The 17,762-nt window shown below is 33.3% G+C and overlaps 1 protein-coding gene across 1 annotated transcript in view; it reads left to right on the plus strand.

Annotated features, from left to right (window-relative positions):
• The window catches only part of LOC112690594, a 107,927-nt gene that overhangs the window by 70,852 nt on the left and 19,313 nt on the right, over positions 1-17,762 (plus strand). The window contains exons 25-27 of the mRNA XM_025564641.1: positions 16,452-16,620; positions 17,500-17,539; positions 17,603-17,735. Coding sequence (XP_025420426.1) covers positions 16,452-16,620; positions 17,500-17,539; positions 17,603-17,735 — 342 coding nt within the window. The remainder of the gene's footprint in view (positions 1-16,451; positions 16,621-17,499; positions 17,540-17,602; positions 17,736-17,762) is intronic.

A 17,762-nucleotide genomic window follows, 5' to 3' on the forward strand; every position in this document is an offset into this window, starting at 1 on the left:
ATATATAATTTATATTTTAGCACTGCGGATTAATACAATTTCTCACTTACATAAATTTCTAGTGGTCATGTTTATTTTAGTATTATATTATTTATACAAAAACTATATGACGAAAAAAACAAATAATTAAATAATGCATTATATTTAAGTTTAAAATATGAAATCCCACGTCCCATGTTTCTAATGGCAATTATAATTATTTAAAATTCATACACATACGAGCATTATATTTTCATATTTTTTTTTACCTATAGAAAGTGAATAAAGCATGTTTACTTAAATAATATACACTTTACACATAATATCGGACGAAGGAATCAAATGCTATATTGTAATTTAATACCTACTATATAACTCAATTGAAAAAAGACATGACGAATATTGTCATAAAATAAATCTATAACTTTTTTCAGTTATGAGCGCTTTTCCTAAAATAAAACGAAAAAGTAATTAATTTTAAAACTTTTACTGAATCACTATAATATTTTTATTATTAACGGCCCGATTATAGATTAAATATATTTACAATAAATTAACATAATGTTATTTGAAAATTACATTTGGATTTCACTAAAAACAAAATCACCAGTCATAATAAAATTGTTTTCTACAGATATAATATAATATATCTTCGATTCTAAGCTAAATTTTTCGGCCCATATTGAAATGATAAAAAATAAGGCAATGCGCAACCTGGGTTTCATCAAAAGAACTTGTAGATCATTCAGTGATCCACTACCTCTAAAAGTTTTATTCTACGCCCTTGTTCGCTCAAACCTAGAATACTGTCCATTAATTTGGACTAACAACACTTCTAAACAGATTAATGCGATCGAATTAGTTCAAAATAACTTCCTCCGTTTTATCTCCTTCAAGTTTAGTATCTATAGACCACCTCATGGTTCCTATGATTCAGTTTTATCATTTATCAATCTCCTCCCTCTCAAAACTAGACGCACTTTACTACTATCAAAATTTTTACACAATTTACTCTTAGGGAATATTGATTGTGATGAGCTCCTTTCCCTTATCCGTTTTAAAGTAAATCACCGTAACACAAGATGCAATGATTTATTCCATCTCGTTTCATATAAAACAAATTATATGATGAACTGTTCTTCTAATATCCTAATGGCTGCGGGTAATTCCATTACCTTTGATTTTGTTTAGCATGTCTCGCCCTATTTCTTTCTTTGTTGTTATTTATTCTTTTAATACTCTTGTCTATATTTGTAAATTATAACTATATAATGTATTATTATAACCATGTATTCACACAAAAAATTGTTAAGGACTCACGTCCGTTTATAAAAATAAATAAATAAATAAATAAATAAATTGGTAAATTCGTTAAGGCAGATTTGTATAATACATATATGTTTTCATTTGGTTCGTGTTAAATCATTACTGTAATTCCTTGGACAAAATGTAAACATTGTTTTTATTTTTTTTACTTTGATAATTACCTATGACGTATTAAATAGTACTAATAATCACATCACGTGAACGTATTACATGTTAGGTAGATATATATACGAGTATTCTGTATAATTTAATTTTGGATATGATCAAAATACGTGCATTGAGATATTAATTCTTTGACACAATTATATCAAAACGACATTATCTGCTTTTTGGCCAAATTAATTTTGAATAATTGTACGACTAAATAGTATAGATGTAAATCGGTTATGGAGTTTTAAAAATATTAATTGTTTAAGGTCGCCCCTGTTCGAGAAAATGCAGTATTATACTGCAATACTGATGTCATATCGTGCACGAAAATTGACATTGGTTATTGGTTAATTGGGTATATATCCTTACAAAGTAATGCATTTAATATATGTTAATTATTTATTTATTGATTTATTAATTTTATCGAATTTGATAAAACGCTCGTAAATTACACACAAAAAAAACATAGGTTATTATACATTTTTTTTGTCTATAATATTTTATTCCATGTTTTATTTAAATAACAATCGAAACTATATTATTTTAATTTATTTCATAAATTATTTGATTTTTCATATGTACCGTTTAAATAATTAAATGATGATGTGTCCCAATCGTATGTTTAATATATCGTGAACACACAGATACATTTTAATTATATGCACTATTAGGAGATTTATAAAAATAAAATAATAAGTTTTACTTAGCAGCTAAAACGGTTTATTTTTTATTTTTTTAATTTAATTTTCCATTGTCGGGGACATTACAGCAGTACGTAAGTGGTAATACATGATAATTTATAAAACATACGTTTATATTGATAAAATTAAGAAGCCAACGGAAATGATAAAATTAATGATGGAGTTGATGATATGGGTAGAACGAGAGTTAAGGATAAGATTTGAATCGGGAGTGAGATAACCTAGGGCGGATAGAAATTAAAAAAGGAGATGTCTATTAGGAGAAAGAGAGGGGCAATGGAAAATTATAAGGTTGAAGTCGCAGACCGTTTCTACGTGGCGTAGGATGCATAGAGAAAATGAGTTAAGAGAGAGTTTAAAGGAATGATGAGGTAATAGACTGTGGCCAATTTGAAGGCGGGCGAATGAGACAATCAGGTGTCTAGATCTTTAAAACTTTAAGCCAAGGAGATTTTAGGATATTGGGAACAATATGTCTGTGCCATGCAGTATAATTATGAAGTAAAGAGGACTAATAAGATTGCCAAGAGTTTCGCAGAAGTTTGCGGTGAATAAGGAGAAGGTTGGAAGCTGGTATTTTATAGGTAGACAAAGTTGTTAAACTCTAGACAGAAAAATAAATTGTAGGCATTAATTATGGCATAAAATTCAGTAATAAAATATAATGCAAGAGTGTTAAGTTTATTAAAAAATCGTAGAGATAAAAATAAAACGGTTTAATAATTGTTATTTTTTCAATTCAATTTCACTTTTCGGTTTCTTCCAAAAGTTTACTGTATTATAATTTACGTTTATACGAGTATGAATTAACTGATTTATTGCATAGTTGTTGTGTTTAGTATAAAAGTATGTATCGCGTTGATAATTATACGGTGTGTTAATTAAAAAAAAAAGGACGTAATATTGGTTAAATCAAAGCACGGACAATAGCCTCAAAAGTCTAGATAATATATATATAGCTACAGTAACGTTTTATATTTGTTATTATTCGTTTATAAAATAATATCTATCGTACCTTAACGGTTTATATATAATTTGTCGATGATTTATGAACGTATTGAGATTTATCAAACTGCAAATAATCCGTCAGTTACAAATTTACAATTAAGTGAATCCGTATTAAATACTGCACTGACATGTGTATTTCGCTTGACCTTGTTAGCACTTATCGTGAGACCGTCTAACATATTAACGGCAAAAAAAAAAAAACTATCGCAGAACATAATGTTTTTCGATATGGTAAGACTACAGCAAATCCTTGATTGGACATGAAATAAAAACGCGGGTTTTCTACTTTAACGGTTAATGCTAAAAAATAAATTCTATATGCCGAGCTTAATTATTTGTGCAAATATATATATACGTAGAACAGCTGACTGCTGTTGGACGATTTGACATTGAATGTTAGCTTATAAACGAATATGACCTACTATAACCGAAACCTAATTTTGAAATTATTCAATTTAACGATTTGGACGCTGAGTCGGTGAATAGCCGTTATTATTTCATATCTTAACAAAATAATTGACACAAACATATATACATGTGTGTGTGTGTGTGTGTGTGTGTGTGTGTGTGTGTGTGTGTACTTACATAATTTAAATTATTTTACACAATGAAACAAACACGTGGCATTGAACACCATAATTTAACGCTTTATATGCTATACTTTCAAAGAAGTTTTCTGAACGTGCGTTAAAAGTTAATTGTCATTTTCATGATTTATCCCTGAACTGGGCTTGTTTGAATTGTTCGCGACGTTAAAAATATGAATGAAAAAAGAATAACGATTTAGTTATATCAACTATGTATCTTTTGCAGTCTGCTGTGAAACTGCTGAGAAACTTTAATTTTATTTTATATTTAATAATATTTATTTCGCGGATCGCATATGTTATAGAAGAAGAGTTCGAAACATTTAAATTCAATTGAATACAACAATAATAAATAACTCGCATTTTTTGCATGCCGAACGGTTTTTTCATATGTTTACTCGAAATAAATCACGTTTATTACCGTAAATGGTGCATAGGTAAGTAAAAATAATCCATAAAGAATGGAGAACAGGGAGTTCCAACACTACATTACATCTGTTATGAAATTTGTCAGATTTTTTCGTTGCACTCTGTACAACGGTGATAGATTTATCCACTGGTGCTACTCGCACATAAAATATATAAACATACCAATGTTATTATATTCGTGCGTAATATTGGCGTCTGAGACAAGTGACGAGATTTCTGATCGTGGAAACAAACCTATAACTATTTTTCTGGTATGTGTTTTCGTTCGCGTTATGTCAGTAGAGATATTGTTGTTATTAAAATATTTAAAAACAAATTTGAACGTAAATACACGGTACTGTTATGGTATGTATTTTTATTAAATAATTCGACTTCATTCAACGTATATTTACTGTCATTAACGCGTTATTACGTTTTGAATGGGAGTTTTATCTAAACAATGCTCGTTTGTATACGTTACGTATTATGGATTCAGTACCCATACGTACCTAATATACATTACGTATTTTTAGATCATTTTTCCGCGTTTGTATAGTATAATTTTATTATTATCTTAACTAAATCTATACGTGAACAGTGCGCGACAGAAATACATCAATTCTATACCGTGATGTGGTTATCGGCCGACCTTTTTGACGACCCGATTGAGGACGGTAAAAAAAAAAAATTGTGTACAACGTTATCAGATTTTACTAGTATTGTACATGGGTGTAACGAGGATGGCGCAGGGGGGGCACTTGCCCACCCCTGCGCCTCAAACTGAATTATATTTGTTTATACCAAACGTGTAAGTTTGGTAAAATCAAAAATTAAATAAGATATAATTCTAAAAATAGTTTAGTGGGACCGAGTGATATCTACACGTGTAATCGTTTTGACGTTTTATGTGTTATCCAATGGTCTATCTGTAGATTATTTGAATTACGAGTTTAACACTAATCATTTTATGTTTTTGCCCCTCCCTGATTTAAATTTTAGCTATGCCCATGGTATTGTAGATTACTTATAGAAAACCAACTAAATATTAGTCGAAAAAAATGTCGCTATCGATTGATGGGTACCACGAAAATTTAAAATAACTTTGACAGATAGGAAACCAAAATTTTATCTATAACGATTGCACTGTTATTGTATGTACCTACGCAGTAAATAATAGCCAGTCTGTTCTGTTGTCTCGCGTATTCGTATTGTATTCCTAATAACGTGTATTTTGCAAATTGAAATGAAACATAATGAAATAAAAAGTATTTTTCCGAGAGAGGCAAAGAGTTAGCTAATGTCGGATCTTTTAAGTATAGGTTTATTGGGATTAGAAAAAATGGCGAATTATTGAAATATTCTACGGTACAAAGCGGCAACGTCGCACCAATTTTCGTGCTCAATCGGGTTCCAGCCATTCTATATACCTGTACATCTGAAATTGCAAATGATGTAATTTTTTAATTTTTTCAACTACATAATATCTAATAAATTTTAAATTACTTACAATAGATTTGTAAAATAATTTAAATAAAATTAATTTAATAAAATAAGTTTATGCGACTAAATTTTATTTTATAGGTATAACTATTGGTGTCTTTCTTCCCCATACTTACACACAGTATGTAATAGAAAGGTATAGGTACTACTGATTAAATACAAATCGGGATTTTGAACTATTCCAACAATAATTCACTAGTGCAATATTAAGTATTAAGGTTACCTTTCGAAATGATTCGTTCACTATTCTGTAGGGCAGTTATAAAGTTGTAAGAGTATGTAATGTACTGATCGTGAGTAAATAATTTATACCTATAAATGATACACATAATTGTTGTAGTAGTAATTTTAATTGTAGTAGTACCAGTAGTAGTAGTAATACTGATTGATAAATCGACTCTGACCTCCAATTAGAATTAGGAGAGGGGGCCATTAAACAAAAAATCATCCGCGGACTACGGTAAAAAATAATTATTGTATATTACACCTGTAGCCGCGATTATTTATTTTTTTATCGCAGTAAATTGTATTTTTAAAAGTACTAATCTAAGAACTTTGAGTTTGAAAATGATTAAAAATAAATAATTTTTTCATATAAATTTCCTCACGGGAACATTAATTATTTGAATAAAAAAAAAAATTTAAAAGTTGTATTAAATAAAATATTTCAATATTTATGATCAAGGGGTCAAGGTAGTCGATCGTCAACGATAAGAAAAACAAATGAAAACAATTTTTATTTAGCATCACCACGCGGTCGACGACGTCACAACTTCGATGCTGGAACGATTCGAGTTCACACGAATATATTTATACACCATGTACGTAATGCTTGACACCCAGTTGGCAATACAATTTGATATGCATGCGTAATTATAATGATAACAGGAGGGAGTATGGTGCACGCTAATCGTAATAATTGCGATATTGTGTGCTCAGTTTATACGCCGTATAACCGTACAATGCATGACGACGTTGTCGTCTATTATACGTATTACGCTTGTATACACGCATAGACACATAATAGGTATGTCTCGCACGCGGTTTTATAAATTATTATTTTCTCTAGATCCTTATTTGGACAAATTAGTACCGAAAAAAAAAAACGTTGCGTGTACATAGCTGTTCGTATGGCATATAATATCGGGTGCAAAGCAACCTCTAGTGTCGCTTGTTACAATGTGTGTGGTAAGTAGATCTCGACGTAAATTTTATAGGCTCGAATTAAACAAAGTTTTTTTGTGAAAAATGCAAACCATTTAAGTAACACGAAAATAGAGGTTAGTAATGGGCAATTAATGAAAAAAAGTACATAAAATTGTATCAATTTTTCATTTTACACCGGAACCACGTGCGAATAAACTATTATGTTCTACTTTTAAATGTTATGAAAATCGATTGTTATTTTCTTTGATATAATTTATGGTGAATGCCACTGACTATATGTACCTATTTAGTTTTTCTTTTTTTATTTTCGTTCGAACCGACGACGCCGAAGGTAATAATTTTGCATAAAGTTTCCGGTGTTTAATTAATACCTAGTTATTTAAAATCTAACTCGTTTTGATAGAAAAATATCAGATAAATTTTTTAATTTAATTTGCCTGGAAAAAGCTGAATTATATAGTATAATTGTTGAATTTTAAACGTACAAAACATGTAACTAATTTACGAACACTGACTATTTGAATGGATGTCGAAAAAAAAACGACAGCTGTTACACTTAAGTTAATGGGCCACCTATGCATATGACAATAATAATATTATACTTCAACAGCGGCTGATATGGCCGAAGAGAAATACACACGTTATTTCATAATCAACCACCGATACATAAAAAGAAGAAACCCCACAGCTTATAAATGTACTTACTTATCCGTTATACGTATTTTACATTGATCATCAGGTCTTATCTCTACGCAAACACAATTAAATAATTCATGGAAATATATTATATAATATTTATACATAATACGTCGTATACGCGCGATGTGTTCTTATGTGTGTATGAGTCATCGAGTGTATGACTGATACACTCATGCGTCCTTGCAAGGCCGATTTCATTACCCGTTCAACAGGTCCTCCGTGTCCATGTGATTGACTAAAAAAAGTTGGATGAAAAACCTGGTTGCCGTAAATCTCTCTCTGTCTCTCTCTCTTTTTCTCTTTCTCACTCGCTTTCCTAAATATTTATACTTATTTTTCGATGTTAAACTTCCCATGTACAATACAAATATTAAAAAATAAAAATTTAAAACCCTAGATATTTCTTATTATTTCATAAAAGCTTATCGTTTGGATAATATATCTGTTGAGGACTTTTGATTTTACTAATAGTAAGCTTAAATTATTAAAATGTTTATTTGAACTTATTAAGCTATAGTCAATTTATTAGAAAATTAATGAAGCATTCAAACTGGAAAAAATTGTAATACATACAATTTTATAGATACTAAACTTTTACTATTAATAATTAATTGACCCCCATAATTTTTAAAAATATTTACGTAAGCTGTCCGATAAATAAGTTACAAAAATATACTGAATAATGGAAAATAAATGTATTACTATAAAACTTGTACACGATAAATAAAATATATTTTATTATTTTTCTAAATAGTCGCCATTTAAATTGATGCATTTTTCCCAACGATGGAGTAACTTAAAAATGCCACCTCGGCAATACGCAGCACATATTTAGTCGAAGTACTCGGTAACTGCGTTCATATTTATTAATTAAACACCGGACTTATAGTGAACTCGTATCGTGTCAATCTTATTAAAAATTGATATCTATATAATTTATAAGTACAATTATTAAAACGTTTAAACGTCACGTCATTGTTTTGTATATATTTATATAAACAAAAAAAAAAATATTCGTCGTACCTAGTTTTAATGTAAGTAATGTTATACTGTTTACGTCTGAATTCGAAAAAGACAATTTAAGTTTCATAATGTATGTCGTACAGTGTACGTTATACACTGTAGAATTATAATATTATCGATTGTACATAATTTATAAATACAATTTCATACGGATAAATCACTTGAATACAAGCGAAAAAAGGCGGACTCGATTATTAAATAGACAATAAATTACGTATAAATTTAAAACGTACAAGATTTTAACAATAATAATAATAGCAGTATAAGTACTTATATTATTGAAAGTGAGTGCTAGGTATAATACATATTATGTTAACAACTATAAGAATTGCCTCGCTCGTATCATTAATATTGACTTGAGGTACACATTTTTGTGCCTGAAGGCGCCATCGTTTTGTGAGCGTAATAATATTATTATTATAATAAATATTAGTTGTAATCCGATTGATAAAAAGCACCTATATTTTATTCTATATATATAAACATACATGTAACAATCAATTTAGTCAGCACGTCCAATACTTTTATTCTCAAAGATATAAGATTATTTAATCTTTGAGTAGAAACAATCAGTCATTATTATCGTTATTATTATTATTGTAATATATATTTTATGCTGTTACGCTTGCATTGTTTCCCTACGGCTTTATTGTACAGAATGTCCTGCGCCCTGCATCGGCCGACCCTCGTCCCACAACTTTCAAACGAGATTATTGATGTTTGTCTTTTTTATCTCTACCGCGCATACCACGGATATTTTCATCGTTCAATTGTGCTTCAAATCTCATAACAATAAGTTCGTTAAAAAAACACACTAGCATAGAAATCGATGTGCTCGGTTCAAAACCCATATTCAACGGGTTATTCGTAATATATTCTTAGTGATTATACAAACGTACCTATATAGTAAAATAATCATAACCGTAGCTTGTGTCAACCAAAATATACAATTGCTGCAATATTACGAAAGATTAAAACGAAGTGGTTTTACTAAAATCAAAACAACACGAATTCTGTAAGTAAATACATAAATAAATATTTTAGACATTGGACAAATGTATGTTGTTAAATTCTGTTGCAGAACTGTTTTCGAGTAGTTGTTATCGAAACATCTCTAAAACCTCTAAAGTAAATTATATAAACAAAAAACCGATTAGACAAATTCAATTTTATTCTGTAATTGAAATGTACGTTCACTGATTGATCGTTATATACCTAAAAAAAACTTAAATAAAATAAAAATATTATATTTTATTCGAAATAATAAGTATACGGTTCATTTTAATATTTTTTTTTTTTTAAATACGTATAATAATGTTCATATAGTTTTGATCTTTATATTATAATTGCAAGAGGTTAAAATATTACGGAAAAAAAAAATAATTTAATTAATTATTGAATGTTCGGTGATTTATTTATATATGTATACCAACTTATATAATTTATAAAAGTATTTTGGTCTATCATGTACAGGTATGCATTTTTTTCTTAAAATTATTTTATTCAAAATGTTTCTACAACATATGCGAGCCATTAAAAAAATGAAAAATATAATTTTTTTTTATCTATTTTTATGTTTTGGCAAACCAAATATGTAATAACTAGTAGGACCCTCATTAATATATATATATATATATATTATTCCATTGAGTTGAAAATAATTGATGTAGTATTAAAAACATAATTGCGACGTTTAACCGAACACAGTTGTATAACTGATGATGTACCTGCGTGTTAAACATAAGTTATTGAAATGAAATGTATGATAAAGTTATGACACGAAGAAAAAAACATGTATCATTATTAGTAGGCGTCATAGTTGTGCGCTTGAAATATTTTTATCGATGACATATTGATTTTTCGATTAGACTTTTGTTTTATTTCGTGTCCGATCGTGGACGAATGAAAAACGATCGGTGTAAAATGTTGCGCTCGTGGTGCAACAGCTTGCGGAGTCGGCGTTGTGTTCGGTGCGAACGGGAAAAATCGATCCAAACCTAAGCGCTTCGCATCGAAGCGTGTTTATTTCAGAGATATTTTTACGGCTAGTAACGGCTATAAATAAGACCGGCCACGCGCCGCGCACCTATACCGTCGGTCGACGAATGTTGTACGGATCGATAGTGCAACACGGACGGCGAACGAACTGCGAAATAACATTAAATGACACGGGGAAAAAAGAAAAAAAAAAAAAAAAATCGTGACGCCACGCCGCAGTCGTAAACCTTGCGGGTGGTCGTGTACCTAACGTCACGCGCGTACGTATCCGTCGCCGCGACCGCGGTCGTAACGATGATCATTGTAACGCATCGAAATAATGTTTGGTCCCCTGAAAACGTGTCTGCCGCCAACCGCCGGACCCCTCTGGCCGCTTCGCGGCGGGTGCGAACATCTCCCGACCGATTGTCGGCACCGCGTTCGGCGACGGTCCGGAGAAGGCGCCACCCAGGAGCCGTCCGGCGGCGGGCAAGGAACAAGGACCTTACGAACGCGCACACATGTTCCGCGCGCACGCCGGGTACGGAACAATGAACGCGTTACGGCGCGAAACGACAACAACAACGAACTGGGAAAAAAAAAAAATGAAAATAAATAAAAATGTATACCGCGTGGACGTTTCTCCGCGGCGCGTTTCGACCGCGTTGCCGGTATACGTGTGCCTGCCTTGGATGCGGCGGCTTTCACTCCATATAAAGAACAAATCGGTGCGAACGCGCAAGTGGTGCTCAGAACCGCCGTCGCTGCGCACGCCGCGTCGTCCGAACATCGTTTCGCAGATTTTATATTCTCACGCGTCCGCCGCCGCGTGTTACGTCCACTCCGTATTGTTGTTGTTATTTTCGTTCGAGTTTCGACGACTGCGACGACTCGCGCGTACGGTTTGTGTAATCGTATCGTATACATACAGGTATGCGTCGTGTGCACGTACAGCTGGACGTGTAAGGCCCTCGTCACACTCGGGTGACACGACACGATGCGATTATAAATAAATATCGTGCGATAATCGTTTGTTTTATAAAACACGGGTTAGTATATCGGACACCTCCCACCCACGCGATGCGACGTGACTGCGACGCGACACGAAAGCAACTAATCGTGAGCGATTGGTGCTGTCAGTCGCTTGATAAAAGTTTCCTAGTCAACCACATGACTTCATTAACATAATAAACAAATATATTATTTTAATAACATTAAATCTGTACTATATTTTACTTTATTACTCACTGTACTTTATTAGTAGGTATAACTACGTAATCATATCATTTGGCAAATATCACTATAGGGGCAACAAAAATTCGACAGTTAATATTATTTTGTATGTATGGATGTATCCAATATTTCCTTTTCTTTTTTCGGTGTCGATACCAATATGACACAATACAATATGATTGCTATTAACTACTGAGCAACTCTAGTTGCCAAAATATCGCCTATAGTGTGCAGAGCTAACTCTTGACGTCAGGTCGTACGATATTTTACTTGGCAACTATTTTCTTAAATCGCGCCAACGTCACGTTGCGTCGCGTCGCTATAGTGGGACGAGGGCCTTACACGGGCATTTAATCGCGTTGTAGCTTGTAAGTTGTGTTACGTGTTCGTGAACATAACTCTAAACCAATAAGGATCTTCCTTTTTTTTTTTTTTTTATTTTTTATTCGTAAAGCATTACTTCAAGGTTTGTGTAATTTTTCCTGAACAATTCTATCCGCCGGGATGGTTCAACGAAAAGCGCTGTATGATTTTACTTTTAATCTACTGTTTTGTAAAATTTTCAAAAAAATATCAACATCATGAAGTAAGAAAAAAAATGCAATCATCTGACTGCTAAATTGTTCAGAAAAAGCAGATTCTTTAAAATCACTTTTTTCGAATTGCACTAGAAATAAAAAAAATAAAAAGTAATAAAACGTCTGAAACGTTAGAATATTTAATTTTAATTTTATACAGCCGGACTAGAACCTCATTGATTGGTTCGGTTTCGGTTTCGGTTTGGTACTTTGAAGAAAAGTTATGGTTCGGTACGGTACTCTAAAATTATGCTTAGTCACACCACTCACCAGTCACTACTAACAAGGATTAGAGTCGTATAAACTATGGCAAGACAGAAACCTAATCCGCTACGATATAATATGATCCTACATACTTAATTATTTGTAATTTTCACATTGATTTCGTCATATGTAGTTTAACGAATATAACAGTGAATAACATAGCAATACATTTGAATTTGAAAATTCGGCAACTTTTGTTATAATGTTGGTTCTGATTTCTTAATAATTTAGTTACGGGTAACTGTGAACTTTCGGCTCTAAAATGTTTAAAAGAGTTTCTTTGAGATGTTGGTTCTAATAAATTCTAAGGGATCCGATTCCAAAACGGGTGTTTTACGGTATGATTCCAATTCTTCATAAATATGGTATCTTCTCAACGGAGGTCGACTCTCGCGTAATAGTGCATTCGAAAAAAGATTTGTTTCAACACATTATGTATTTATAATGATAACACGGAACTTATTTGTAATTCAATTTGGAATTTCAACGCGTTTTTTTTTTTCTTATATGGTACTTATGAACGGTTGTCATTTTTTTAGATAATTTTTGGTGATTTTAAATCACAAAACAAAAATATTGTGGGGAAAAAATATATACGAACGTACACCATTTGTTACTATTGTTGTATATTTACTTTGAACCGTGGGAATCAGTCACTAGGGAATTTCCACTTGTGTAAAATTGTTCGGACTAACACCGACCACGCCTGATCAAATAATCGTTAACTAATATTCACTATTACTGAGATGACGTCATTATTATACTTCGATATTGTTTGTAAAACATATTGTATTAAAATAATATTTCTCACGACTTGCGACTACAGAGTACATTTTTAAACGCACAAAACGCGCTTTCCAGATATTTTTGTAACGAAACCCAATGCACGAGTACATTTCGTAAATTACCAACGCGTATCGTTTTGTTCGTGAATATTTATAATATCAACAGTCCTGCTGCTGCAGACATTACAATACTTCGATGCGCGTCAATTGCAAATGCATTATTACTGTCCTCCGGGCGAATGCATTTACCCGATACAAAGGATAATCGTTCACGCGACGACCGACGTGCGACACGGGTCGTATACCAGCGCAGCCGCGTCAATGACGTTTCCCGAACGGGATTAGTGTTTTGTTGAACTCGCACTGGAATTCGATCGGTGTTCAACGCGCGTCGTGTTTCACACACTCGTTTCCAGTTTCGTTCTTATCGCAACGGCCCGCGTACCGTTAGATTGGATTGTTTTTCTCTTGTCCGCTCGACCTCACACATTCTCACCGTATTTGCTCTATCTCTCTCTCTCATTCTCTCTCTCATTCTCTCTCTCGCCATGGACAATTAACGAGATATCATTCCAACTCTCCCGTACGGATTTGTTCCGCTCGATGCGGTGACGAAAACGCAGAAAAAACACACATCGCACGAACGCACGTTGTGTGGGATTAACGATTAATTTTCTCGTTTCGCCGACATACGTATACCCGCGGGATCGTATTGTCGTCGCGAAGACGCGTTCAATGTTTTAAACGTTCTCGCGTTGCGTAAATGGTCTATACAAGTACGCGCATGTCCTTATCGGAGGACGAAACGTATTTTTTCCGAGAAAACTTTACACGGTAGTCGGCGGGGCCCACGCGTTTTTCGTAACGTTTTTCTGCAGAATTTATACGATCGACAAAGATTTTCCTTTTGTATAAAGTTGTGTGCCTACCACTTTCGTCCGTTGCGTTCGGTTTATGCGTTTAATGATTCTAATATCGTACTGTCCATCGCACTACAATTCAATAAGGTAAATATAAGTCTGAGCTATTGTAACCGATCGAAACGATTTTTATTCAACATAACCTCTTTGAGGATAGACACGCAAAATATTATTTTGACGTCTTTCCAATCGTTTACTTAAATATATATGTGTCGACGATTCGAAATTCTTTTACTCGAAAACTTTGCACCTCGAAGAAAACGCACGTACAATACGTGTGCTTAAAATGCTAACAGTTTTTTACCGAACACTTTGCCAGGTTATAATGGTTTAGCACACATCAACACCGGGTTGCATCTGTTGTTTGGAGATGAATTATTTGAAATTGAGTAGTGCGCTTCGACTTATCGAGTGTAGGCGATGTCTGTTTTCTTATTATTCTGAAATTTACGAATTAAAATTATATTTACAAAATTTATTTTTTATCACTTACGATGAATATGGTGATGTGACAATAAAAATGTTTGCGATGCCTTGAGAATATAAGTTTGGAACATTAAGTTAATCAATGCGCCCGCTCTTTTACTTTCAGTACATTAAAGTAGGTATATATAGTGTTATATAACTCGTAATGTTAAATGATTTCAATAGAGTTGGCAGCAGTATTAGTGTTCACTAAATAGTTATTGAAAACAGGTGTGACTAAACTTGACTCGCAGACGCAGCCAAGCTAAATAACCAGCATTACCTTAATGAGCCGATATTTTTTCAAAAAGTCGTATAACATGTAATTAAAAAAAAGAAAAATCAATCTTTATAGCATATTTCAACGCATACGTTAGTATTTAGTGCATAATTATTGCATACATTTTTTATAGTCTTTTATCGCATTCACAGTCGGTAGTCAAAATTAATTCTGCTTGTATTAGATTTTATTATTATTATTATACGGTCAAGCCCAATGGTAAATTTATAATTTAATTTAAACTAAACAATTAAAGAAGGAAGAAAAAATAAGTGAAAAACAGAGGAAAACGAAATTAAAAGTAATAGTATATAGTAAGATATAACATAATTAACTAAGACAAGAAGGAGGTTAGGTTAGATTAGGTTCAGGTTAGATTAGGTTAGATTTTCTTGAGTTATTATTAATTAATATATTTTTTTTTTTCAATACATCGATATAATTTTTTTCAATTTTATTTAAAAAATAGTTGATACAAAAAATGTAATATCAGTTTTATAAGTCTAATAATTAAAAAAATATTCTAGTTAAACTTTTTATTCAATGCCTGAAATTTACTATCGTATTTACTACATATTATAAGGTGTTAAAATGTAACGAACAAAAATCAAGAAATCGTTTAGACAAGGTTAGGGTCGCATATTCAAATTTGTACTTCGGAACAAGAGAAACATTCAATATGTGTGTATACTATACATAGATCGTATGAGATGGCGAACACAAATCGGCAATGAAAAACAGCGAAAACGTACAAGAACAGATATTTAATCGATTTCGGGTGTTTAATTAACATCGTAATACGGTGAATTTCTTGGGCAAATTTTATTTTTTCGCTGTTTTTTTCCTTAATCAACTGTGACGAGCTGCTGCGTGAGCGCGGCTGGCCACACAGGTCGTATGTAGTTAGCATCGAAACGAGATTTTCGTTGCGTAAGACGGTATAGTTTAATATCATCGTCTTTGCGGTACAACAGGCGAGTTCGTTTAAAACGTTTTTCAACGGATCCGCGTGCCAGGTATACGGTCTTCCGTGATCGTCGTACGGTCGTGGCGCACGCACTCGCGTCGCCGTTGTTTACGTATCGCGTTATCTTCGGTCTATCTTGTTTACAGTGCGCGACCGCCGGGACAGGGATTACGGGCCGCAACGGACGCGCGAACAGCGGCCGCACTTCGGCGGCGTGGACCGCACGCGCGCACCGTTCGGTCGGTAGTCACCCGTGGACCGCGGTCGGCACCGGTTCGTTTCTCGGCGTCCTCGATTAGCGCCGCTTTCGCCGTGGAAATTATCTCTCTAACCGTTTCGCCTCCACGCGCCCATTAGTTAACATCAACGTTGTCCGAACCGCGCGCAGTGTTCCGTAATCATCACGAGGAGATTTGATTGGTTTTGCTTTTCAGCCGGAGTACTACCGCGACAATTCGGAGTTCACGTGCGTTTCCGACGGACACCGTCATCAACTGAAAATCCCTCACGCCAAACTAACGCACACGGGGACGTACGCGCTACTGGCAGCGAACCCGCATGGACAGATCAAAGCGTTGATATCACTTCAAGTCTACTCGACGGGTAAGTGCGACTTCGTTCGCTCGATACGCGTTCCAGTCGCTTTTTCCCTCCCGTGCATCGTTTTACACACGTGACTAATACTGCACGTCTGCAGTGGTGCCGGGTCTAACAGGGTTGCGACGGACGCGAATCATTGCGAATCTCGAACCCAAGGTTTTTTCGGACCTCAGGTGGAGGCACTAGATTTCTATAGTGGAATGTAATAAATACATCATGATTATTGGCATATAATACGTAGAAATAATTTCACTGTCGAATGTCGAGTTAAGACTTAATGGATTGCACTGACGTTGAACAAAATTATAAAATTGTTCATTGGACATTCAAATTCATTAATATTAATATTTTATTTTGACATTTATCGAAGAAATATATTAAATTTATGTCAACTTTTTTTATTTATTTATTTCTTTTTCGAAGGGGGCTCCAATTAGTAGTTGTACTATAGCCTCTCAAGACTTAAATCCGGTACTAGTATTTAGTGTTTGTACATTCACCCGATGATACGTGTACGAGGAATATTCGTGTACGCAATGACGCTCGTAATAATATTACTATATTATAGTCGTTTTCGTCCATATTATAAAACATTGTACTCTGTAATTAGTAAAACAATCTCGACTCATCGTACTCGTACGCGTGTTGTGGTAACGAGACAAATAATCACGTATGTACGTCACTGGTGTGGGGAACCTGCAAGTACACGAGACATGTGATAAGAATATTATATTCTTATTGTACAGTCATATGTAAAAAAAACAAAAGTGAACTACTCTCGCGCGTACACACTATTCTGTATTCAATATTGTGGTGTGCAAAACATTATTATTATCATAAAGATACGATTAGTTTTTATATAATTTATTCTTTTTCATTTAGGACATTGCAAGAAAAAAATGGAAAATGGTATCAATCGCACGTAAGGAAAACGTTTTTCTAGTAAAAATTATCGTTTTAAAATAACGTGTTTATTTCGATTTAGGACCGTTGAAAGGTTACCGAGAATAAGTCGAGGATTGTTTGACGTAGAATGCCACGAGAACGATTGCGTGGCATTTGAGTGCAAGCTGAACATCACACAGGAGACGGACGTTAGATGGCAAAAGGATGGCAAGGTATTCGTGTGTTTTTTAAATCACTTG

The sequence above is a fragment of the Sipha flava genome, unplaced genomic scaffold (assembly GCF_003268045.1).
Source record: "Sipha flava isolate LNK unplaced genomic scaffold, YSA_version1 50_pilon_pilon, whole genome shotgun sequence".
NCBI classification, from domain to species: Eukaryota; Metazoa; Arthropoda; class Insecta; order Hemiptera; family Aphididae; genus Sipha; species Sipha flava.